This window comes from Neoarius graeffei, chromosome 17, assembly GCF_027579695.1.
Source record: "Neoarius graeffei isolate fNeoGra1 chromosome 17, fNeoGra1.pri, whole genome shotgun sequence".
Taxonomy (NCBI): domain Eukaryota; kingdom Metazoa; phylum Chordata; class Actinopteri; order Siluriformes; family Ariidae; genus Neoarius; species Neoarius graeffei.
Window position 1 is genome coordinate 68,515,669 of NC_083585.1, and position 26,015 is coordinate 68,541,683.

A 26,015-nucleotide genomic window follows, 5' to 3' on the forward strand; every position below is an offset into this window, starting at 1 on the left:
AGGGAAGGGGAGAGAGAGAGAGAGAGAGAGAGAGAGAAGGGGGAGAGAGAGAGAGAGAGATAGGGAAGGGGGAGAGAGAGAGAGAGAGATAGGGAAGGGGGAGGGAGAGAGAGAGAGAGATAGGGAAGGGGGAGGGAGAGAGAGAGAGAGAGAGATAGGGAAGGGGGAGGGAGAGAGGGAGAGAGAGAGATAGGGAAGGGGGGAGGGAGAGAGAGAGAGAGAGATAGGGAAGGGGGAGGGAGAGAGAGAGATAGGGAAGAGAGAGAGAGAGAGAGATAGGGAAGGGGGAGAGAGAGAGATAGGGAAGGGGGAGAGAGAGAGATAGGGAAGGGGGGAGAGAGAGAGAGAGAGAGAGAGAGAGAGAGATAGGGAAGGGGGAGGGAGAGAGAGAGAGAGAGATAGGGAAGGGGGAGGGAGAGAGAGAGAGAGAGAGAGAGAGAGAGAGATAGGGAAGGGGGAGAGAGAGAGATAGGGAAGGGGAGAGAGAGAGAGAGAATAGGGAAGGGGAGAGAGAGAGAGAGAGAGAGAGAGAGAGAGATAGGGAAGGGAGAGAGAGAGAGAGAGAGATAGGGAAGGGGAGAGAGAGAGAGAGAGAGAGAGAGGGATAGGGAAGGGGAGAGAGAGAGAGAGAGAGAGAGAGAGAGAGACAGGGGGAGAGAGAGAGAGAGAGATAGGGAAGGGGGAGAGAGAGAGAGAGAGATAGGGAAGGGGGAGGAGAGAGAGGAGAGAGAGAATAGGGAAGGGGAGGGAGAGAGAGAGAGAGACATAGGGAAGGGGGAGGGAGAGAGAGAGAGAGAGATAGGGAAGGGGGAGGAGAGAGAGAGAGAGAGATAGGGAAGGGGGGGAGAGAGAGAGATAGGGAGAGAGAGAGAGAGAGATAGGAAGGGGGAGGGAGAGAGAGAGAGAGATAGGGAAGGGGGAGGGAGAGAGAGAGATAGGGGGAGAGAGAGAGAGAGATAGGAAGGGGGAGAGAGAGATAGGGAAGGGGGAGAGAGAGAGAGATAGGGAGGGGGGAGAGAGAGAGAGAGAGTGAGAGAGAGAGATAGGGAAGGGGAGAGAGAGAGAGAGAGGGATAGGGAAGGGGAGAGAGAGAGAGAGAGAGATAGGGAAGGGGGGGAGAGAGAGAGAGAGAGAGGAGAGAGAGAGATAGGGAAGGGGAGAGAGAGAGAGAGAGAGAGAGAGAGAAGGGAGAGAGAGAGAGAGAGAGAGAGAGAGAGAAGGGGAGAGGAGAGAGAGAGAGAGAGAGGTCTGTGTTTGCCAGTGTGTGTGTTTTTACCTTGACTGTAGGACATCAGTGTGTCTTTATGGTTGTTGATGTTTGGATGATGTTCATTTCTGCAGCAGGTTTTTCATCAGTTTCAGTTTCATAAGTGCTGAAAAAACACACCTGAGAGAAAGAGAGAGGTAATGAGAAAACATTACACAACAACAAGTAGCTCAAATAAGGCAACAAGACACAGAGAATGGGATGATGCAGTAATGAACAAAACAAGGCAGACTGTCAAACTGGAACAAAATCAAAAACAAAAAGAGAATGCAATAATGAGATAATGAGACACCAAGCTAATAAAAAAGCAATAAAGAGAGAAAAAACGAGAGAAGCAGGAGCACATGATAAAACAAGATCACAAGTACGAGACAGTGAGATGAGAACAAAATAATGAAATCATAAAATGAGGTGAGATAGCAGGATACGGACAAAAGATAAAAATCTGAGATAATGAGATAAGATGAGAAACAGAATTAATGAGAAAAGAAAACAAGACGATGAAAGAATGAGATAATGAAAAAAATATGATAAGAATGAGGTTTTCCTCCTCTGTGTGTGCGCGCGTTTGTGAGCGAGACTGTCTCCAGTTTTGTGTAGTGAACATGACGTGAGTAAAATCACGTGTTGATCAGACGTGAGGTGTGAGGCGTGAGGTATGAGGCGTGAGGTCAGACCTTACAGCCAACGGCAAGTAAAATGTGCAGCGTCATGACAGCAGAGAGAACGGCGAGGACGACCCGCGGCTTGTCAGCCTTCATCACCGGCCAGAACGTCAGCACCAGAACCGAGCCAGACAGACACAGAGCCACCACGATGGAGCTCCAGCGGAGAACCTCACTGGGGAACACCCACAGCACCTACACACACACACACACACACACACACGGATTCACACAATAATTCACCATCAGTCGACTAATAAATATTAATATAATAAATGTTGACATGTATATGTGATCATTCTGTAATACAATAAAAATAATTAATAAAAACAATAGATTAATTTCTCTGTTATATTATAAATTAATGATCTAAACCGGAGATGATGATAAAAAAAAAAAGAAGCAGACACTGTGGTCTCACTCACCACGGCAGGGATGTAGACGGAGAGCGAGTAGCCGTAAACACACACGATCTCCAGGAAGGAGTAGGACAGCGTTCTGGAGAGCTTCCTGTTCCTCCATGTGAGAAATCCCCACAGCGCGAGAGGAACGAGCCAGGCGTAGCTGTAGATCGCCATCGCCGCCATCGTTACTGACAACACACACACACACACACACACACACACACAACACTCAGTGTTCAGGTCAAACTCTACCATCAACACACACACACACACACACACACACACACACTAAAGATCACAGCTTTAATCACACCATCATCCTCATCGTGACTCTCACCTTTCCTGAACTCAGGGACGTACGTTGTAGCGTGGCTGTCCACGATGGACAAGGAAACTGGACATGTTCCCGCTCACACCGATGGCAAAGACCAGCGTAGCGCAGATCCAAAACGGTCCTACAGAGGAACGACAAGATCAGGTTCATATCAGAGCTCAGAGAGAGAGACAGACAGAGAGACAGACATACACACAGAGAGAAAAAGACACACGGAGAGAGAGAGAGAGAGAGAGAGACACAAAAAAAAGACAGACAGACAGACACAGAGACACAGACACAAAAAGACAGCCAGACAGAGAGAGAGAGAGAGAGAGAGAGAGAGACAGACAGACACACACACAGATGAGAGAGACAGACAGACCAACCGTAGAGGTCAGGGTTGTTCTTGATGTGACGACGAACAAAGTTTTTTCCGCGCCACGGCAGCACAGAGCTGATTATTCTGTCCATCACCTGGAAATAAACAAACAAAAACAAATAAATACATGTAAAACACACTCAGTGAAGCTGTGTGTGTGTGTGTGTGTGTGTGTGTGTGTGTGTGTGTAGGATACAGGTGGAACAACAGTGGAGTGTAAATTTACATATTGGTGCTGTTGAACTCACAGCTTCATCAAACACATCAGAGAGACAGACAGACAGACAGACAGATGACGGGTAGACAGGCAACTAGACAGTTGTACAGAAAGATGGATAGAATAAAAAGACAGACTTGTATGCAAACAGACAGACAGATAGATAACCAGAGAGACAAACAGACAAATAGATGGATGGAAATACAGACAGACAGACAGACAGACAGACAGACAGAAATGAATTGTGGTGGTCTATGATGGCGGCTCCTGTGAGCAACACCGCAGCGTTCATTCACTCAGTGAGGCTGAGCTGATGTTTAGTTGATGCGCAGACAGACTTCCTAAACATATCGACTCCATCTCGAGTAAAGAGACACTAAGGACATTTCCTTTCCTTCTTTTCTGAGCTCCTACCTGATAAGTGTCCACGTTGAAAAATGCCTGATAAAACTCCAGCGTCCAGAAAGCAGCACTTTTCCTTTCACTGCCAAGAAGCTGGAAAAACATCAGTGCGTCAGGAAAAACATCTGTTACAATCTCTCAGCGGGTTACAGCTGCACTACGAACCCCTGACCTCGGTTTGGTCATCACCATCCGGCAGCTCGTCCTCAGACGCTGCCGCTCGCCACTGTGAGGGAGATTTACTGAAGAGCTCGTCATCCATACTGACCGCAGTGGCTCCATCGCTCCTGTCTGCTTCACCCACACCACCGTCAAACTCTGCAAGAAGAAAGAACCTGGACTGACTAGACCTTCACTCAGCCGCTTGTGATCGTAGATTCTGGTGTTGCAGAGCAACATTAATAATGACGTAACCTCACACTAGATGAAGTAGAGGCTTTCACACCAGACCTGAGCTGCAGGCTGCGATCTGATGAATATTTACAGGAACCTCATCATCATCATCAGCTGAGAATCGAGAGTCATCCAGGAGGCAGGAGAGTCCAGGAGCTCAGGTTTTTGACTGGTTTTAGCTCAAGCTTTCTTTAGCTTAGTTTTAGGTAATATCATTAAAACCAGGGTTGCCAGGTGTTCACCTCAACTACATCTCAAAAGACCTGGAACTGAACCAAGTAGTTTGGGCTTTGGAAAAATGGAGACGTTCCTTCTGTTTCCTCAGTCTTTGACTGGGAAACATGCATCTCTGATGTAAGAACGTTATCCAGTCCATAATCCCATTTTTAATTCAGATTATTTGCTCAAAAACAAGATCCAAGCAGCCACACAGTGTTTTAAACTATCCAGACCTGGCAACCCGGTCATTACCTGCCAGGTCTGCTCTTCAGTGGTTAGTATTTCAATGTAATTTAAAATGTATGAAGTTATAAATCAGGGCTTTATGAAGATTAACATTTGTTGAACGGCTGATACAGACGGTGGCGTCAGGGTGAAAGATGAAGCAGTGGTACACATGAGGAGGTCAAAGAGCTGGACAAACCCTCAAACCTTTAAGTCAATCCCTAAGAAATTGTTTGTCCTTACCCACTTTCAAAAAACGACTTCATAGACAAGCCAACTACCACCTCCTGATTTGTTTGTTCTTCTTGTTTACTTATATATGTAAAGATTTGGTATTTACTGTTTCTACCATGTATTTATGATTTATTACTTATCAGTTTAAGTTGTGTGAAAACATTTAAATTCCTCGGAACTCACATTAGTGAGGATCTCACCTGGACACACAACACACCATCAAGAAGGCTCAACAGAGACTCTTCTTCCTGAGGAAGCTGAGGAAATTTGGACTGTCCACCAAACTCCTCAGCAACTTCTACAGGTGCACAGTGGAGAGCGTCCTGACAAATTCCATCACTGTGTGGTACGGGAACTGCACAACTCAGGACAGAAAGGCTCTCCAGCGTGTCACAGTTCATCTGTGGCGCTGTCCTCCCCCCACTACAGGACATTTACAACACCCGGGTCACAAAAAGGGCACAGAGCATCATCAGGGACCAAACACACCCACAACACAGACTATTCACACTCCTACCATCTGGCAGACGCTACAGGAGTGTGAAAGCAAGGACTACTAGACTGACAAACAGTTTTTACCCCAGTTTTTACTCAGGCTTTTGAACCACGGATTATAATCACCATCTACCTCTATATTTCCATCAGGCTTTGAGCCACGGATTATATTAGCAATTTTGCACAAGACATTGCACAGTATATCTACCTCTATGTTTGCCTCTCCTTTTTTTTTTAAATGTTATCTTCATTTTTTCACTCTACCTTTATGTTGGGCAGTTGCAAAATAAGAATTCATTACCCAATAATAAACTGCTGTGTCTGTCTGTTATTGTGTATAGAGATCTTGCAGTCACGTGACCGGAAAGTACACAACCGCCATCTTGTTGGTCAAAAACACCGCTGAATACTGCTGCACTCGTGTACAGAATGGATCAATTTCAACCGACGGACTACACGGCTCATTTTTCTAATGAACAGATAACTAGATATATGTCTAAAATAAATGATCTACAGATTTGTGACCCTTATGGCTTACCGGACGGAGTTTTCACGACCGGATTTTGAACTGCCAGCGGAATACCCGGACGTGTATAATTACGTCATTAACTTTCCCTCGCTGTTCAGTGGTGAAGCACTGCGTGCTTATAAATCTCTGGACAGTTATCTTTACAGAAATTCAGGATTTGTCAGCGACTCAGATGTGGCATCTTGTAAACAAGAATCCTCATTGGACGGGTAAGTCACTTAAGTATTGAGTATAGCACTGACCAGCCGATTATAGAATAGAATAAGGTAATTCCAGCTGTAATTCCAAATCGTCCGTCTTGTTTACATGGATCTGGCATTGGAGAGGTAGAGGCTTGGCAGTGGAGATTTGAGTGGCTGTTTTCTGAGCTTAGTCAACAGGCCGGCTCTGCAGCCTCGCTTTTGCTTCCGCTCCCGACGCCGCCTCCTTCGCTTTGCTTCCAATAACAATCCACGGAGACCCCGCTGGTCTCACTATCTCGTCCGGAATGTTGTGCATGCGATGGAAATCGCTACAAACCGTCATTTTCTGCTGGAAACCAATGTCCAGTAAGTCCATACGGTTGTAGTGGATATTGAAGTCCGGTACAGACGAACAACACGCAAAAATACACACAAAAAACATAAAAAACGTGCACAGGTAGGGAGAGCTTGTAGCCGCAGCCGTTGTAGTAGAATTGTATATAGTAGGGTTTTCCAGAAGAAAAGGCAGAAGTAGAACCAGAAGTAGAAGGCGGAATATGGCGTTTGACCGACAAGATGGCGTCTGTCACAATCTGGATCGGCTGTGACGTCACATGCAAGTGCTCCATATGACAAATAAAAATCTTGAATCTGGTTTTCTTTAACTTCTGTTTTATTTGATATGTTATTTGATTGTATTATCTCATAAGTTAGCTAGTCCATTAGTTTTTCCTTATTTTCTTGTATTTCGATAATGATTTGGTTTTTTCTTTTGTTTGATCTTATTTAGAGTAGAGTGGGGGAAAAGCCCCCCTTAAGGAAAATTCAGTTTTTCTCCAAGTTGAAATGAACCATGTGTTTAGTTTTAATCATAGTTTTTGACAACAGTGACATGAACAATAATGCCACCTAAAGTTTGCCTAAAGTTAATACTTAATTTTTTTTTTAACAAAAACAAACATTGTGCCAAGGGGGTCTTTTACCCCCCCCCAGTGGGATAAAAGGCCCCCTGAGGTGGGGCAATAGGCCCCCTCACTCAAAAAAATCTGTTTGGATAGCAAAAGTGTTTACTTAAGCCTATAATGTGAAAGAAACAAGAAAATATTCCTGAATTAATGAATAGATGCATTATTTTATTATATTTCGCATTTTAATTTCAATATAATTTTGTGTGGATTGAACATGAATTAACAAAGAACAAGTGCATCAATAAATAATGCTAATTGAATCAATGAATTCATTAGCTATCTGCTATTCAGAAATGTATGAAATACAGTAATTATGATAAAAGGAAACGATGCCCCCTGGGGGCCATTTACCCCGCCATTAAGGGGGCGTTTTACCCCACAGACTACACTTTTACAAAAAATGGGTCTTACTTTCAAAATGTGATTCAACTTTTTATACCTAATGTATTTTTTTTAACGTACTGACTTGTCTACTCATACCACATACACAGCTGTGATATCTGACGAAATAGCAGCTATCTAAATACAGTTTTACTGATATCTGAAAATTATATCACTTACCATGAAATTTGATTTCTCTCCGCTGCGTTGCTGACATGCGATCCACAGTGGATATTTGTATATCCCCGTTGTCAAGCCAGTCCATAGCAACAATAGAAATGTAACTTTGCGCCATCTGGTGGTTATTTTGGGTAAAACAGGCTGGGGGCGTATTACCCCACTCTACTCTATTTATGTATGCATGTTATAATCAACAGTAATTGTGATGACCATACAGTAATTAATCACAGTACCTCGAAAGACCTTGGAGGTTTCTGGTCTTCCCCTGCATGTTTTTTTCTCTGTTTTAACAGAATGACTTGTTTCTTTTATGTGCAAATAAACAATAAATAAATAAATAAACCAAAAGATTAAAGCGCCGCTGCATCACTTTGTTTAGGCAGTACTTTGTCACAGGTAGTCGAATGGAATTGTGGGTAATGTAGGAAACCAAACTGAAAACGTCCCAATGTGAGAAGATTAAAACAAACAGAGCTTATAATTTTATTCCAGAATAAATCTTGGACGCAGCTGAAGATCACGTGTTCGAGGTGGATTTAGTTTGAACGCTTTTCTTTCCGTGTTTAAAACAAATCCTCCGTGATGTTTCACCACATTCAGAGCTGAACGGAGAGAAAAACTCACCCTGAAAGTGCAGCTGAAACTCTGCGCTGCTCATCTTCAGCCTCTGCAACTCACCACGGCACAAATATTCACCCTGCTGTTATTAACAGATAATAACGTTTAATTTCACATTATTTAACTCTTCTGTTAAGACTTACCCTTCTTATTTCCAGCTGTAATGTTTTAATCGTTTGAGAACTCCTGCTTTTTAAAACAAAAAACAAAAAACCCTTGTCTACATCAGAGCCGGAACTTACTTCCGCAATCAGATGACGTCACACGGATGCCGGAAGTAAATTTTCTAGATGGATGATGATTTATAGTTAGAAATCGTAATTGTGGTTATGTACTATATATATATATATATATATATATATATATATATATATATATATATATATACACTTTATTTGTGATTTATGTTTATTTATTTTAATTACTGTAACAATTCTCGCCTTATTAAAAAAAATAATCTGGATCCTTCAGTAATAAATAACTACAGGCCAATATCAAATCTACCATTCATCGGGAAAATCCTGGAAAAAATTGTCTTCAATCAATTAACTGCCTTCTTGATATCAAACAGCCGTTTTGATAATTTTCAGTCAGGATTTCATTCCAATCATAGCACTGAAACAGCGCTGATTAAAGTTATAAATGACATACGTCTTAATACTGATGCAGGCAAAACATCGGTCCTGGTATTACTGGACCTCAGTGCAGCTTTTGATACTGTTGATCACAACATACTGCTATATCGACTTGAACACTGGGTTGGATTGACTGGTAAAGTTATCAATTGGTTAAAATCATACTTAAAAGATAGAAGCTTCTTTGTTACCCTGGGAAATTGTTCCTCAACGTCAATGCCCTTGACCTGTGGTGTCCCCCAGGGGTCGATTCTTGGACCATTACTTTTCAACCTTTATATGCTCCCACTTGGGCAAATTATCAATAAAAATTCAATTTTGTATCACTGCTATGCAGATGATACCCAAATTTATTTTGCTCTATCACCTAATGATTATGCCCCCCTTGAATGTCTCTACCAGTGTATCGATCAAATCAATAGCTGGATGTCACAAAATTTTCTTCAGCTGAACACAGATAAAACAGAAGTAATTCTATTTGGAAAAAAAGATGAAAGACTCAGGATTACCACTATTCTTGACACAAAAGGGATTAAAACTAAAGAAATGGTTAAAAATCTTGGTGTTTTCATTGACAGCGAGCTAAACTTTGACAGTCACATGAAAGCAATCACTAAAATGGCATTTTATCACCTAAAAAACATTTCCAAACTAAGAGGACTTATGTCAAAAAATGATCTGGAAAAACTAATACATGCCTTCATCTCTAGTAGGGTTGATTACTGCAATGGCCTTTTCACAGGCCTGCCAAAAAAGACCATCAAACGACTTCAGCTGGTTCAAAATGCAGCGGCGAGGGTTCTCACACGAACAAAAAGAACAGAGCACATTACTCCAATTCTAAGGTCCCTTCACTGGCTTCCAGTAAGCTACAGAATTGACTTTAAAACATTGCTGCTGTTGTACAAATCTCTAAATGGTACAGGGCCCAATTACCTCTCTGATATGTTGCAGTGGCCTAACCCAATCAGATCTACCAGATCAAAACAAAAAAATTTACTGTTAAAACCTGTTGTTAAAACAAAGTGTGGTGAAGCAGCTTTTAGCTACTATGCAGTGCAGCTATGGAACCAACTGCCAGAGGACATTAAAAATGCTCCTGCTGTTGGCAGCTTCAAATCTAGACTAAAGACCAAGCTGTTCTCAGATGCTTTCTGTTAAATAATTAATATTTTTACATTTTTTATAATCTTTACTTTCTCTGCATGTTTTAAATTTACTTTAATTTTATTCTATTTTATTCCGCTGGTTTCTTTTTCTCCTTTTTTTCTTTTTGGCATTTTATTATTTTAGTTCTACTGTTGTTTAATTCTTATTATTTTCTTTTAATTCTTTTAATTAATTGTTTTAGATTAAAAATAAAATTATTTTATGTAATTTTATTTCTCTATTGTTTACTGTTTTTGCTTCTGTAAAGTACATTGAACTGCCATTGTGTATGAAATGTGCTATATAAATAAACTTGCCTTGCCTCGCCTTATTACGTTTATCGCTGTGTGAATAAAAACTACACTTCCCATAAGCCACCTGTGGAAAACTGAGCTCGCGCGGACCAGCACGCTGGTTAGCTGTACGGGTGTTTTATTCTGGTAACAGAGATCAGTGTAGTTGTTTGTGGGGGAAAAAGTGTTTATTTGCTTGTATGGATAAATATTTTGTTAAATAGAATGTTTGTCGAAAGGTTTTCTGTTATGCTAACTATTAGCATTGTTTACATTTAACGCCAAACATTTTTCTTCGAACGTCTTCCGGAAGGACCGAGTGTTCCAGTAAATGTCTTCCCTGGAAACAACCGAGTCAAGCGCTTTGGTTCCGTGTAAAATCACGATATTTTTTACAAGTTTGTGATTTAGATAGCGTTTTTTTTTTTTTTTTTTTAAAAAGCTAATTTATTTAGATACACAAACGCAACAAACTTGTAGTGTAGAACAGTATATTTTATTTAAAAAATAAATAGGACTGTATGGATCTTCTCACATGCACTTGAATAGTTTAATTTAGTAATTTAATAATCCCATAACAATCAATAATAAGTCAGTTAAAAGCATTGCGACTAAATTATAATGTATTCTAGTGGGTCAAATGAATATGACTATGGGAGCGTGTACGTTCGTGAAAAAGGAGAACTCCACTTTGTAAACCGCACAGGAAACGTGCCTCAGTACTCCAGACCGAAATCATCGTATAAATTATTCCAGAAAGATTTTTCAGTCACGCTCTGTATGGACGGTTTCCCACCCGCCAAATACAGAAAGAGAAACGATCACTTTGTCTTCACCTACAACAGCGAAGGGAGTCTGCGATACACCGTGAAATCGCTGCTTGATCTATCGTTATTGTTTATCGCTGATAATATCGAACATGTCGATTCCCTGATCGGTTTCCCTGAAGAAATGGCAGACAGGTTGTTCACAGCGGCTGAGGCGAAACTGAAATTCGCAGAGCCTTCTACCTCTGCGAGGAGGTTACAGGTCTTTAGTGAGGCCTACGGAGAACTTGTGTTAAAGTCGCTATGTTTGAGAAACAGGTGAGAACAAACCAGAAAAAAAAAAAAAACCTTGTGACGGGGTGTTCACTTTGTTAAACCAGGCATTATCGTCATGCTTTCAGGTGTCTCTTGCTTTCAGAAAGGATAGAAGAGATTCGAGTATTTCATTGTTTGGAATCTCTGGATCTCCACGGATGCAGGTTGGGTGACAGCCACGACTTTTTCACTCATCTAACATCAGAAGCGTGTGCCAGGTGAGTTATTTAATAAAAACCTGAAATCTAAATAAAAGTATGAATGATTAGCCTTCTGATATATATATATATATATATATATATATATATATATATATATATATATATATATATATATGAGTGATTCCACGCTTATGGGTACTGAAATGGGGACATGAACTTATTCACCTAAAACCATTTCTTTTTTTACCATCAGGTCACAAAACATGTAATCTTTAATGAATGATATGTTAAAAGATAACTTTAATTTTCTGAGATGTAATAAAAACATATTTATATGCCAAAGTCAAGCCTATGAGTTCCAAAATGATGTCTGTTACATTACTTCTGTTACGATTGTCCATCTCGCGTCTGTTACAAATTAATTACAATCTAGCTATATACCATGTTAATCTTATTGAAAGAATGTGTATGTTTATTCTACTACACATGTTTATTAATTATATTTGCTAAAACATCACCTTCCTATGTTTCAAAAAGTAATTCTACATTGTTAAAATTGAGAATATATATGTCCACAACACTTCTGTTACGTTCTGACTTTGGCATATAAATATGTTTTTATTACATCTCAGAAAATTAAAGTTATCTTTTAACATATCATTCATTAAAGATTACATGTTTTGTGACCTGATGGTAAAAAAAGAAATGGTTTTAGGTGAATTTTCAAAAATAAGTGCATGTCCCCATTTCAGTACCCATAAGCGTGGAATCACTCATTTTATATATATATATATATATATATATATATATATATATATATATATATATATATACACATTTTTTTTTTTTTATACTAAAGGCTTGTAACATTGTTCTTGGGAGCAAACTGTCTGTCGGATAAAGGCTTGCAGAGACTGACGGCGCCGATCCGAGTGATGAGAAGAGGCCTGGAGAACCTGCAACACTTGGACCTGTCGAGTACGTTCAGCTTCCACACGGCTGCATTTCTGCTTGTTTGAACTGCAGCATGTTTACTTTCTCTACTACCCTGTCCACACTAGGGATTTTGTACCGATACGAAACTACTTTCGTACCCCAACACCTGTCCACACTAGCAGCTATACCGGTACTGTAGCGGTATAACTGTATTGGTACGAAACCCACAAATGTATGGGTTTCGTACCGGTACAGTATCGGTACCGTAGCGCTTCGCTGTAGTGTGGACAGATGAAGCGGTTCTGTATCGATACAAATATAACGCGCATGCGCAAAGTCACACACCTCAATCGATGTCTTCACTGAATAAAATAGTGAAGAACGGAGATTCGTTTGTTTCTTTCTCAACTGCCTCGCGCGTTTTATACGATTCGACTGAATAAATGACCACCAGAAATACAGACTGTACACTGACAACAAAAAGCACACACACGCTGTTTCATCCGTACGGAAGCCGAGAGAGGCCCTTCATATAATCCTTTTTTTTTATTCACCTTGTTATCCCGAGATAACGACATAATTAATTCAGGATCTTGAGAAAACAACACAACTAATTCGAGATCTTGAGAAAACAAAACCGTTATTTCATGATCTCGAGTAAACAGCTGAGAAATGGTTCATTCAGGTGCGCCAAGAGACTTGTGATATGCTGACTTTGGGGCTATTTCTCATTCTGTATAGACGCAACTTTGGTCATTAGAATGTCTGGAATAATCGATCACCTAATAAGGCAATATTTTGATCAGGGGTTGACACAGGGAGAGATTGCATTAAGTCTTTTAATAAGGGATCATTTCAAAATTAGTCCGCGGCACCTCCGCAGAAGACTGGCCCGGCTTCATCTCTACCGACGGAGATACAGTGATCCAGCTGAGATCATGAAATAATTGTTTTGTTTTCTCGAGATCTCGGAATAACAGATGACATGTATTCTCGGAAAAAAGTTACTCGGCAATCACGGAAACATTTTGCGCACGCGCATTTCAACTACCGTGAAAAAAAACTGAAAACATTTCTCGCTAGTGTGGACAGATGCACTAAACTGTACCGGTATACTTTGTATCGATACAGTTATACCACTTTCGTACCGGTATAAGTGTGAACACAGCATAAATTATGTCTGAATAACGTACAAGTGCTGTCTGTGCAGCACTGTGTCGTGCAAAACCCTTTATGTGCCAGGAAAGCAAAAAAGGAAACTGGAAAGTGTTTTTGAATATTATTTTTAGTTTACATGAAACTGAGCTGCTCGTGTAGTTTGGACATACTAATTCTGTTTGGAAGAAGGTGCGGAGAAAGCAAGCTCTCAGATGTAAAGTGAAGAACAAGACACAAAACATGCATGTTCTTGTTTTTACATCATTATCAGAATGACACTGAAGGGAATCCAAAATGCCACGCCCCATTCAGATACCTTTCTGAATGGAAACAGTCCTTTTTTAAATGATCGTTAATGTCAATAAAATCTACCCCAGGATAAAAACTGAATATCAGCACATGTCCATACTCAAAAACAGTCCAAAGACAAGATGATCGACAGCTCTTCCAGTGCTGGAGTGTTAAATATAGAAACATTTTAAAACCATTTTTTCCCCAGCAGGTAATCCACTGACGGAGAAAGGACTTGGATATTTAATGTGTTTTCAAAAACTGCGTGAGCTGAACATCTCTGACACGAACGTCAAGGTGAGGGTTTTTTTCTTCCACACTCCAGAGTTCCATGCTAACTCTTCAAGTCTGGAACGCAGGACTTTGGAACCATCAGGCTCACTGCAAAACAAACAAGCAAGCAAAGAGACAGATAATTATCTAATATTTCTGCTTAGGAGATTATTATAAATCTCAGGCTGTTCTTAGAAGCTTTTTTATTTTCTGATTCTATTGACAGCTCAATAAAATTTGTATCTTTCTAAAAAAAAAAAACAACTTATTTATATTTTTTAAAATCTGCCAATCGAATAAGACTTTCAATCTGGAAATTATGAAAAAATGTCCATAAATAGGTGTGTGGTTATGTGATAATACAGTGGTGCTTGAAAGTTTGTGAACCCTTTAGAATTTTCTATATTTCTGCATAAATATGACCTAAAACATCATCAGATTTTCACACAAGTCCTAAAAGTAGATAAAGAGAACCCAGTTAAACAAATGAGGCAAAAATATTATACTTGGTCATTTATTTATTGAGGAAAATGATCCAATATTACATATCTGTGAGTGGCAAAAGTATGTGAACCTCTAGGATGAGCAGTTAATTTGAAGGTGAAATTAGAGTCAGGTGTTTTCAATCAATGGGATGACAATCAGGTGTGAGTGGGCACCCTGTTTTATTTAAAGAACAGGGATCTATCAAAGTCTGATCTTCACAACACATGTTTGTGGAAGTGTATCATGGCACGAACAAAGGAGATTTCTGAGGACCTCAGAAAAAGCGTTGTTGATGTTCATCAGGCTGGAAAAGGTTACAAAACCGTCTCTAAAGAGTTTGGACTCCACCAATCCACAGTCAGACAGATTGTGTACAAATGGAGAAAATTCAAGACCATTGTTACCCTCCCCAGGAGTGGTCAACCAACAAAGATCACTCCAAGACACACATGCAAACTCCTCACCTTTCGGCGAAATTCGCCGTTTTGGTCCCAAAATAGGTCACTTGTGTGAATCGTGTAGATCCGAAGAGTTTTTTTTTTTTTGGGGGGGGGGTAGGCAGGCTACAACGCTATTGTTGCCAAACATTTCACTTACAAGGTTACAGCCAATCAAGATAAACAGTTACTAACACGCTTCTTTTCCATTGGAGTTCTGATCAGCTGGTGCACAACCCACTGCTGGTTGCCAGTCCTCACTTACGAATATTCCACAGATTCAGACCGCAAAGTCACCTTTTTATAGAGAGATCTGGCAACCTCATCTCGCGACTGAATCTGAATACCAATGGAACAGTTTCCAGCGCGCTCGGGGGTGAATAACCATGGGCGGATCTACCGGGGTGGCATATGCCACTCTAAAAGAAAGCCTTGCCACCCCTGCTGCTACCCCAGTTGGCAGCGACGAATTCAAAGAAAAATTACGGCCAATTTGACATTTACGTGCGCGAATTTCCAATGTCCGACTGCGGCGAATGCAGCACGAGATAACGCCAGAGATTGGTTGTTTTGGAAAATTGAGAGGCGCGAAGCGAGGGAGCCAGGAGTCGCGAGGAAAGGAGACACGGGAGGAAAGGGGTAAAAGCTGATTAACTATCTATCAAAAAATGAAATTATAATGAATGAACAGTGCTAGTATAGTTGCGATGCTGATTTTGAGAGGATAAAAATCAGGTTGGAGAAGGTTATTTAGCTAACTATACATGTAAGGCAAAAAAAAAAAAAGTGTGTTTCCGGTAACCCGACCGATCGAGAATTTCCGCGTCGAAATTGCCGACCGTAAAGTTTTTATTACAAATTTCCCTCGATATTTTAGTGTAAGCAGCGTTAGTTTGTCATAATTTTTTGTTTCAACGCATTCAAGTTGTGAAAGAAACGATAAAAAGTAAAATGTTTTGCCACTTCTATCAGCCCTCCTGGCTGTAATGCAAATTGCTTCCTCTTCAGTATACAAGTGCACTTCCATGGCAGGGAAAAACACTACATTTTGCCGCCTATGTAGTCCCCTATTTATACAAATAGGAGTCATTCAGGATTCAGCCATGTTTTTGCTCCGTGTTTTTGCTCGACCCAAGTTCTACAGTAGGCGAGGCGAGGCCGGCTGCTTTTAATGGAAGTAGCCTAGCCTAGGACGTTAAACCATATTTTCACGTTATTTCTTGATAAGGTGTTTTCACATTATCACATGAAAATATCATTAAATTACGTGTTATGTTATTACATGATAAATATATTGTAAAAACGTGATAACTCTGTTAACAATATCTTTTCACGTAATTACTTGAGTCTAAGCCAATTTTTTTTTTTTGAGTGTGGCAGCAATACGCTTCCGCAGATCATAACTCGAACTCTTGCGATATTTTTTTTATTCGTTTAAAGATTTAAAACACTTATTTTATTATGATGTGTGGTATAAAGGATTCTGTGCCAAAATGCTATTTTGTAAGATGTTTACTTGTGTTAATTTTTTCGAACAAAATAAAACAAATTAAGAAAAAAAATTTCCTACCTACCGACCTTATTTTAGTATTTAATGTTTCCTGAAACACACTTTTTTTTTTTTTTTTGGCCTAATGTTAGCTAGGTCTGACATTAGTTTTGTGTAAAGTCGGCCACAAAAGTTAATATTGATTCACCGTCTGTCAAGGAAAACATTGCTATTGGCTGAAGCTTATGATTCAAATATTGAGGATCTTAAACATGAGTTACATCAGACGAGGAGAGGACTAGACAGAAAAAAGGGGGAACAGGAGAGTCCTACCACTCTCATGGAGTTCACTGTTTTTGGACCCATACCAAGATGATGATGTTGGTTTTTTTTGAGTTGTTCAGGTTGTGTAAAATAGCGGTTGTCTTGCCTGTGAGCAGTGCATCCTGTGAACGAAGTTTTTCATCTCTCAGGCTCATAAAGACTTATTTGCGGTCGACTATGACAGAAAAGAGACTATCAAGTTTGGCTGTACTCAGCATTGAATCAAAGCGCACAAAAGCATTAGATCTTGATAAATTTGTGAAGCGTTTTGCTGAGCAACATGGAAATCGCCGCATTCAGCTGTTGTACGCATGACAAGTTCATGTTCTGCTCACTGGTGAGCCTTTACAAAGCGTGAGGAAAAAAAACTATAAAATGTGACACTGGTGTAAATGGTTTAAATCATGCTGAACTTGAAGCAGTGTTGTTATTGTTGTTTTTTAGTGTCTGTTCTTTTGCATATACAGTATAAAACTGTCCAGAAACGGTATAGACCTCATCTGAGAATGTGTGTTCTTCGTGAACAATAAAGGCATGAGATTAAGTTTATCTGTATGAGTTTGTAAATGGCAGTCTGTGCCCTTTTGTAGTGTGTACATACTATTTGTTGTCAAACTGTGATTAAATTCAGTATATATACATGTCTGTAATACGTTGCCACCCCTCAAAAATTCCTGCCCCCCTCTTGCCACCCCATAAATATTTTTCTAGATCCGCCCCTGATTTCACATAGGTGATGTCTTTAAGAAAATTGACAGACAGGGATTGGCCAGGTGTGTCCTCTGGGGTAGGTCTGTTAGATAGCACAGGCAGTAATATATACCTTTTTGTAAATAGCCCACTGTGTTGTACACAGGGGTGAAAATTAACTTCACAAAATATCAAACTTTACCGGCCACTGACAAATAAATGGTACAATTTACCGGCCACTCAACAGTAACTTATTAAGACATGTTTATGGAAAGTTATTTTGTACTGTATTAAATTCAAGATGTCACTGGTTGCAATTTTTTTTGTAACGTAGACTACGAAATGTACTTTTGCGCGCGTGCCGTGTCCCCGTGCATCCTTCTCACCTTTTTCACCCCTGACCAGTTTGCATGCCTGCAAGAGCAAGGCGTGTAATAGTCGGCGAGGTCACAAAGGACCCCAGGGTAACTTCTAAGCAACTGAAGGCCTCTCTCACATTGGCTAATGTTAATGTTCATGAGTCCACCATCAGGAGAACACTGAACAACAGTGGTGTGCATGGCAGGATTGTAAGGAGAAAGCCACTGCTCTCCAAAAGAACATTGCTGCTCGTCTGTGTTATGTTTGGAGAAAGGAAAACACTGCATTCCAGCATAAGAACCTTATCCCATCTGTGAAACATGGTGGTGGTAGTATCATGGTTTGGGCCTGTTTTGCTGCATCTGGGCCAGGACGGCTTGCCATCATTGATGGAACAATGAATTCTGAATTATACCAGCGAATTCTAAAGGAAAATGTCAGGACATCTGTCCATGAACTGAATCTCAAGAGAAGGTGGGTCATGCAGCAAGACAACGACCCTAAGTACACAAGTCGTTCTACCAAAGAATGGTTAAAGAAGAATAAAGTTGATGTTTTGGAATGGCCAAGTCAAAGTCCTGACCTTAATCCAATGGAAATGTTGTGGAAGGCCCTGAAGCGAGCAGTTCATGTGAGGAAACCCACCAACATCCCAGAGTTGAAGCTGTTCTGTATGGAGGAACGGGCTAAAATTCCTCCAAGCCGGTGTGCAGGACTGATCAACAGTTACCGCAAACGTTTAGTTGCAGTTATTGCTGCACAAGGGGGTCACACCAGATACTGAAAGCAAAGGGTCACATACTTTTGCCACTCACAGATATGTAATATTGGATCATTTTCCTCAATAAATAAATGACCAAGTATAATATTTTTGTCTCATTTGTTTAACTGGGTTCTCTTTATCTACTTTTAGGACTTGTGTGAAAATCTGATGATGTTTTAGGTCATATTTATGCAGAAATATACAGTAGAAAATTCTAAAGGGTTCACAAACTTTCAAGCACCACTGTAGTTATACTGTTATGTTTGACATTATGATATGTTGTGTACTTAAAGTTTCTGACTGCAAAGGTGAATTCTGGGTAAAAATGTTCTATTTCTGTTGCTGTTGGAGTTTCAAGATGTTTCGCTGCTCCACACACACACCGTGCATCCTGTGTGTGAATGTTTTCGCCGAGATAAGAAGCGTCCTGCATTTTATGATTCCGGAGATTGCCGAAGCAAGTGAGTAACGATATCATGTGACCACCAGGGGGCGTGTTTGAGCTACTTTAAACCAAAGCAAGTCGGCGTGGGCGAACATGGCGGACTTTGCTCTCCCTCCAGGTAAAAGCTGGCGGAAAAGAAAAGGAAAGCCTGTCTAGTGAGTGCAACTGCGAGATAGAGTGAAGTTAGAGAGATGATGTGCCATTTTTCTGGACAGATAATTAAATCATTCTGGCTAGCTCTTAGCTATCTTAGCCTTAGAACCCATGGGCTCGACTCCACGGTAGCGAGTGTGGAGTTACACACCTAATGTTTTCATCTTACAGAGAAAGAAATGAGAACACGAAAGCAGGAACACAGAAAAGACATAAATATTCATCATTTGTTTCACGGATCTATTCGTGAGCGTCAACCACAAATTACACAAATCCCTGCAACTCAAAACTCTCCAGTGTTGATGCAGAGTCATGATGTTTTCTTGGTGGTGTCGCCATCTTGGTGTGATGCAGTTCCATAGTTATGCTAATTAGTTAAAGCTCCTCCCTCGCGTTCTTGTTTCCGTAGAGCTGTACTGTTTACCTCAAGAGGGAGGAAAACAGTCCCAAAATGGAGAAAAGCGGCCCTCAGGACATCAGAATGATCACATCCCATTCGCCTGCATGATATTGTTCTTGCGAGACAGAGGAAAATACCATGCACAATAAAAAATGTACAGTTTCTGATGACTTTGCAGTCAGTAGCTTTAAGTTCAATTTCACACTGTGCTTAATGTATAAACGTGCAGATATTTTAAATACAATACTGTATGATGTGATAATACAAACTGGTGTAAAACAGTTTATATCATGATGTAAAAATAATGTGTAACTATAAACTCAGTTTAAATATCATTTTGACTCGAATATAACATTCAGTTCATTAAACTCTCTTTCAGGTGGACTCGTCGCTGAAGAGTTTCTTCAGGAGTAAGATGGCGATGGTCGTTTCGGCGTCGCCGCTGCAGACGTTCACACACTCGGAGTGTAAAACCGAGGGCTGGGCCGAGGAGGTAACACTGAGGACGTGAACTTTTCATTTAAAATGTAATCATGAATAAATCCAGGATGTCCCTAAGCCCTGGGGTCTGACAGAAGAATCTTTTATTCAAGTGAATTCTCATGAAAATACACAAAACTCTGATCTAACACACAGCGGCTTCTGCTTTTCCACCAGATGAACTCTGTTCTGTCTGAACCTCACCGTGCCTTCGGTCGCCGGAGCCCATGGATGTGGAACTGATTACGTTTAATTCCAGTGATTTGCTTTAAAATAAGATCTCAGTATCCCAGAGTATTTATAAACGCTCGAAACACATCTAAGCACAAACCTGCTTTTTCCACCTGCAGCCTTGTTCCAGAACCAGAACAATAAACGCAACCTGGGTTCATCAGGACATCCGTGATCAGTAATTATGTTTGACCAATCAGTGTGCATTAGTTTTAGCTCCGCCCACACATCCTGGTTTGGCTTGCATGGCACCCAAGAATCGTAACTAAATTCAGTACAGGTGCTGAGGAAGTATGGAAAATGGCAGCACTGTAGAGGATCATGGGTAATTTTCCAAGCTGAATAAAACAGTAAAGAGGATTAAAAGAGGCCCGTTATAATTCTGCTTCTAAAATCACTAAACGCAGCCCTTCTTTAGCACATCAAACCCATTTCACTCCCATGCGGCCATTAAAGCAGAAATGGCGTCTCTCTGCTGCGTCCTGGTTCCTTGTGACATGTTTTTATTGATGTGTTGCTCAGGTAATAAACCAGTGGGAAACAGCAGCTGCAGAATCGACCGAGAGAAATCCAAAGGCAAGAACAAACGCCGTCTGGTTCTGTGAGTCAAATCCCTTTCACTTTTTATTTATTCATTTACTTACGTTCCAGAAAACGCACACACTGATTTTTTTTTCTTTATTTTAGAAACATAGTGAAATTTTTGAAATGCCTTTTTCTCTCTTACTCCCTGTCTGTCTCTGTGTGTCTCTCTCTCTCTCTCTCTCTCTCTCTCTCTCTCTCTCTCTCATTCACTCTGTCTGTCTGTCGGTCTCTCTCGCTCTGTCTGTGTCTCTCTGTCTCTCCCTCTCTGTCTGTCTCTCTCTCTCATTCACTCTGTCTGTCTGTCTCATGTTGTCTGTCTCTCTTGGTCTCACTCTGACTGTCTGTCTCTCTCGCTCTGTCTGTCTGTCTCTCTGTCTTTCTCGCGCTCTCTGTCTGTCTCTCTCTCGCTCTTTGTCTCTCTCTCATTCACTGTCTCATGCTGTCTGTCGGTCTCTCTCTCTGTCTCTCTCTCATTCACTTTGTCTGTCTGTCTGTCTCATGCTGTCTGTCTGTCTCTCTTGTTCTCACTCTGTCTGTCTGTCTCTCTCGCTCTGTCTGTCTGTCTCTCTGTCTTTCTCTCACTAACTCTCTCTTGCTCTCTGTCTCTCTCTCTCTCTCTCTGTCTGTCTGTCTGTCTGTCTCTCTCATTCACTCTGTCTGTCTTGCGTTGTCTGTCGGTCTCTCTCTCACTCTTGCTCTCTGTCTGTCTCTCTCTCATGCTCTCTGTCTCTCTCTCTCTCTCTCTCATTCACTCTGTCTGTCTTGCGCTGTCTGTCGGTCTCACTCTCTCTTGCTCTCTGTCTGTCTCTCTCTCATGCTCTCTGTGTCTCTCTCTCTCTCTCTCTCTCTCATTCACTCTGTCTGTCTTGCGCTGTCTGTCGGTCTCTCTCTCTTGCTCTCTGTCTGTCTCTCTCTCTCTGTCTGTCTCTTCCCCACCCAATTCCTCCCACTTTACCTCTTTAATCTCACTTTTTTCTGATTTAAAGATCACATTACGCTGCCTTTAAAGGACAACTTTTGCACTTTAAATAAACGCATGCAGACGTCCCCTTACCTCCTCCTCGCTGTCTAAAGTTCATTTTATACTGCAGTTTTTCCACAAGTCAAATGTATTGAAGAAAATAACAGAAATCTCAGCCAAACTCTTTTCTAGAAGTGAGGGAACAAGGCAAAACGAGACAGAAGTTTATTAGAAACATTAAACTAAGTGCACTTCCTGGACTCTTCCATCTGCTGATTTCTGCATTCTGATTGGTCAGAAGATGTTGATTGATTTAGCTGATAAAATATAAAAGCAGCAGGCTTTTTGTACAGAAATGTATCAAAAAAATGTGGGGGTTTTTTCATAAATAAAATGTAATAGTTGGTAAATCGCTGTGTTGTAAGAGGAATAAAACACTCACTCAGGGAGGTGATGCTCGAGGAAAATAACTTTAAGGTCAAAACAGTGCGTTAACACATCTGTGTTTTATTGTTTTACACACACACGCACTGTATGAAGTACACACTGTGTGCTTTGTCCATGAATATGAAGGTTAACGTGATCATTCGAGGTGATCTTTTCTCTCACTAGATGGAAGGGAGAAGTTTGTGCGAGAGAGATTACACTCTACATGGAACGAGTCCCAACGTGAAGAGAAGACAAGCGTCATCCACTTTTATAAGGTGGACCATCAGGCTCCGTCTCAACACGGCACAGATACACACACACAGTCTGGAGAGAAGAGGAAGTTCTCCACGGAGCAGGAGGACCGCAGTAACACACACTCGGCAGCCAAGCGCTCTGCGTCTCCGTGTTTATCAGCCGAGGACTTGGACCTTCTCAATAGTTACTGACCAGCAGCTACACAAGTGTGTGTGTGTGTGTGTGTGTGTGTGTGTGTGTGTGCTTTATATGAAGCAGGATGATGGGTTTTATAACTACAATAAAATGTTATTACTATATAATAAATGTCTGATAATCTCACGTGATCCTGTGTTTATATTGACATTCTATCAGAGGTAGTTTGAGTCGAGATGCATCGCTGCTTTAAATCTGATCGAGGCAGCGTGTAATGCTCAGCACGGCGGCTGTGCTACTCAAGAAATTTCTACAGCACAACATTTTTAACGGTATATACGTATCTATGATCACAAACTACCAGCAAAATAGTGTTACATTTTACATCAAAAAGCAAAATGGTTTAAGGATTCATATATCTACAAACTTAAGGAATTTTAAATAAATAATTAATTATTTATAGAAAATTTTAAAACGGGAGAAAAGTTTAAACTTGTTAACCTTTTACAGTTTTAAGAATTAAGTGCAAAAAATGTACATAAAATCAGCTGCTTCTGGTCAGTTTTTATCCCCCGCTGGCCGAAAGGCCCGAAGGAGGATTATGTCATGGTAATGTCCATCCGTCCACCTGTCTGTCTCGGGAAGCTCCTGAAATCAGCTCCTCTCACGGTTTGTGGAGGAATTTCACCAAATTTGGGAAAAGGCTTTGTTATATGACAGTTATACGCATATTGAAATTGTAATTTGGGCAAATTTTACCAGAGTTATGCCCTTGATTATTAACAAACTTGTACTTTGGCAATTTCACCAAGGTGTGTTTGCTTTCTGAAATCAACTTCTCTCACAATTTTTGAGGAATTTCATGTAATTTGGCAAAAAGTTTTATATCCCCTGCTGGCTGAAAGGCCCAAAGGGGGATAATGTCATGGTGATGTCCATCTGTCCATCCCAGGAAGGGCGCTCACATTCTGAAATCAGCTCCTCTCACAGTTCTTGGAGGAATTTCATGAAGCTTGACAGGATTCATTGTTATATGTCAGTAATACGCAGATTGCAATTTCGTTCAATTCAGTCGCATTTTACCAGCGTTATGGCAGAGTTGCCAGCGGAGGATATTGTGCTCTCAGCACTCTTGTTCTAATTGTGAGCAGAAACAAAACAAACTGTAATTAATGGAGAAGCTCACAAGAACAATTATGACATCGAATAATTATCTCATCTCATTATCTGTAGCCGCTTTATCCTGTTCTACAGGGTCGCAGGCAAGCTGGAGCCTATCCCAGCTGACTACGGGTGAAAGGCGGGGTACACCCTGGACAAGTCGCCAGGTCATCACAGGGCTGACACATAGACACAGACAACCATTCACACTCACATTCACACCTACGCTCAATTTAGAGTCACCAGTTAACCTAACCTGCATGTCTTTGGACTGTGGGGGAAACCGGAGCACCCGGAGGAAACCCACGCGGACACGGGGAGAACATGCAAACTCCGCACAGAAAGGCCCTCACCGGCCACGGGGCTCAAACCCAGAACCTTCTTGCTGTGAGGCGACAGCGCTAACCACTACACCACCGTGCCACCCATTGAATAATTATATGAATCCTTTTTTTTTTTTAAACCTAACACATTTGTCCTTTATGGACTTTCTGATAAGAAGAGACAAATCTCAGATCATGTCAAATTATCAGCAGTCTGATCAGTAATCGGTTTTATCCTGCTAACTCAGGAATCCATGTCTGAATTAAGGACAGGCCTCAGGTTCATAACCACCGGGGCAGTTTGGTTATTTTGTTTGTCTTCTTATACTCTTCTAATTAATGAACAAAAATGGGCTGTCCTGTAAAATCTGGTCACATGACCATTTAGGAATAACACAGATCAAAATTGTTTTTGAGTGGAGCATTTATTACAAACTATAGACTCCATTTGGCAAACGCTTATCCACAAGAGTGAAAATGTTCAGTCAGTCCCAGTGTGAGCAAAGTTTTTATTCCTTGACAAGCAGGAATTGCTCATTAAACTCAACAGAAAATACAAAGTATAATAAATTACATCACTAAAGCGAAATCTTTGTGCGCTACATCATGCATTAGGGAAAAATAAAAACCAAAACTGATCAGCAGATCAACTGATCAACATGGATCCAGCAGAACTGAACCATCTGAGAATGGCGATGCAGCAGCAAGGAGCCCTCCGTGGGACCCACCAACAGGAACTCAAGCAGATCACCCAGAACCTGGCCACCCTGTCCAACTCACTCAACCTTCTAGCCACACAGCTCCAGCACTCCCAAGCCATGCCTACCCCTGTCCAGCCGCCTCCTTCTTCACCTCCCACCAATGCCACTTGCCCCGAACTGAGACTTCCTTCGCCTCAGCCCTACAGCGGGGAACCAGGTACCTGCAGATCTTTTCTGTCTCAGTGTTCATTAATCTTGGAGCTACAACCCATGGCTTTCCCCACAGAATGCTCCCAGGTAGCTTATGTCATCACGCTCCTCACCAGCAAGGCCAGGGAATAGGGAACAGCAGTCTGGTAGGCCGACACGTCCTTTTGTTCCAGTTCCAAGGACTTCTCTGAGGAAATGAGGCGAACATTCGACCACTCTCTGTCCGGTCGGGAAGCGGCTAGGGAGCTCATGGAGTTGCAGCAGGGGCCCCGATCTACCTCGGACTATGCCATCGAGTTCCGGACGTTGGCGGCGTCATGCGACTGGAACGAGAGTGCCCAGGTCGACGCATTCCTACATGGCTTGTCTGACGTCATCAAGGACGAAATGGTATCTCAGGAACTGCCGTCAGACCTCGCCACTCTCATGGACCTCGCCAATCGTATCGACGCTCGGGTCCTACAACATAGGAGAGAGAAGAGCTGCCTCAGCTGCAACTTCTCCCCACCTCCCGCCTCGTCCATCGAACCCATGCAGGTAGATCGGGTACGGGTGTCAGCAGAGGAACGACTGCGCCGGCAGAACATGGGGGCCTGCTTCTACTGCGGTCAGCAAGGACACATCTACCGAGCCTGCCCACTAAAAAGTACGAGCCCATCAGTTAATCAAGGGGCCCTGATGGGCAATGCTTGGAACCAGTCCCCTGCTGACTGACCGTTACTCCCTGTCATCATCCACGACAACCATCACCATCTCCAGGCCCTCGTTGACTCAGGGGCAGACAGGAACCTGATCTGCTCCACCACCGCCAAGCTTCTGGGAATCTCGCTACTCGCCCTCAAGGTCCCTCTCACTGTCCTGACACTCAATGGCATTAGCTTGACCACCATCACTCACCTCACCACCCCGCTCACCCTAAGGATTTCAGGCAATCACTCCGAAACG

At 41.5% G+C, this 26,015-nt stretch overlaps 3 protein-coding genes across 4 annotated transcripts in view; 1 reads left to right on the forward strand and 2 right to left on the reverse strand.

The window, feature by feature from the left end:
- yipf1 (Yip1 domain family, member 1) overlaps positions 1 to 8,334 on the reverse strand; it is an 18,202-nt gene extending 9,868 nt beyond the window's left edge. Inside the window, 10 exon segments of the mRNA XM_060897911.1 lie at positions 1,277 to 1,387; positions 1,945 to 2,127; positions 2,358 to 2,524; positions 2,674 to 2,695; positions 2,697 to 2,791; positions 3,039 to 3,126; positions 3,663 to 3,743; positions 3,823 to 3,968; positions 8,081 to 8,156; positions 8,317 to 8,334. Of these exon segments, the coding sequence (XP_060753894.1) occupies positions 1,292 to 1,387; positions 1,945 to 2,127; positions 2,358 to 2,524; positions 2,674 to 2,695; positions 2,697 to 2,791; positions 3,039 to 3,126; positions 3,663 to 3,743; positions 3,823 to 3,968; positions 8,081 to 8,114 (912 nt within the window). The 5' untranslated portion in view covers positions 8,115 to 8,156; positions 8,317 to 8,334 and the 3' untranslated portion in view covers positions 1,277 to 1,291.
- LOC132864475 (NLR family CARD domain-containing protein 3-like) overlaps positions 1 to 26,015 on the reverse strand; it is a 1,256,659-nt gene that overhangs the window by 832,694 nt on the left and 397,950 nt on the right. The window lies entirely within an intron of this gene.
- On the forward strand, positions 10,250 to 22,856 carry lrrc42 (leucine rich repeat containing 42). Of its 2 annotated transcripts, none has more exons than XM_060897906.1 (7): positions 10,250 to 11,236; positions 11,320 to 11,451; positions 12,254 to 12,372; positions 13,988 to 14,076; positions 19,979 to 20,092; positions 20,833 to 20,911; positions 22,469 to 22,856. In XM_060897906.1, exons 1-7 carry the CDS (start codon positions 10,773 to 10,775, stop codon positions 22,729 to 22,731), a joined length of 1,260 nt encoding a protein of 419 aa, XP_060753889.1. In that variant the 5' UTR covers positions 10,250 to 10,772; the 3' UTR covers positions 22,732 to 22,856. The 2 variants fall into 2 exon arrangements, with proteins under 2 accessions (XP_060753889.1, XP_060753890.1); XM_060897907.1 differs by having other exon boundaries at positions 13,991 to 14,076.

Bases quoted from the DNA above. Each gene is read 5' to 3' on its own strand.
- lrrc42 (XM_060897906.1), top strand. From the start codon at position 10,773: ATGTATTCTAGTGGGTCAAATGAATATGACTATGGGAGCGTGTACGTT. The intron at 12,373-13,987 runs GTACGTTCAGCT...TTTTTTCCCCAG, and splicing joins GCAACACTTGGACCTGTCGA to CAGGTAATCCACTGACGGAG. The intron at 20,912-22,468 runs GTGAGTCAAATC...TTCTCTCACTAG, and splicing joins AACAAACGCCGTCTGGTTCT to ATGGAAGGGAGAAGTTTGTG.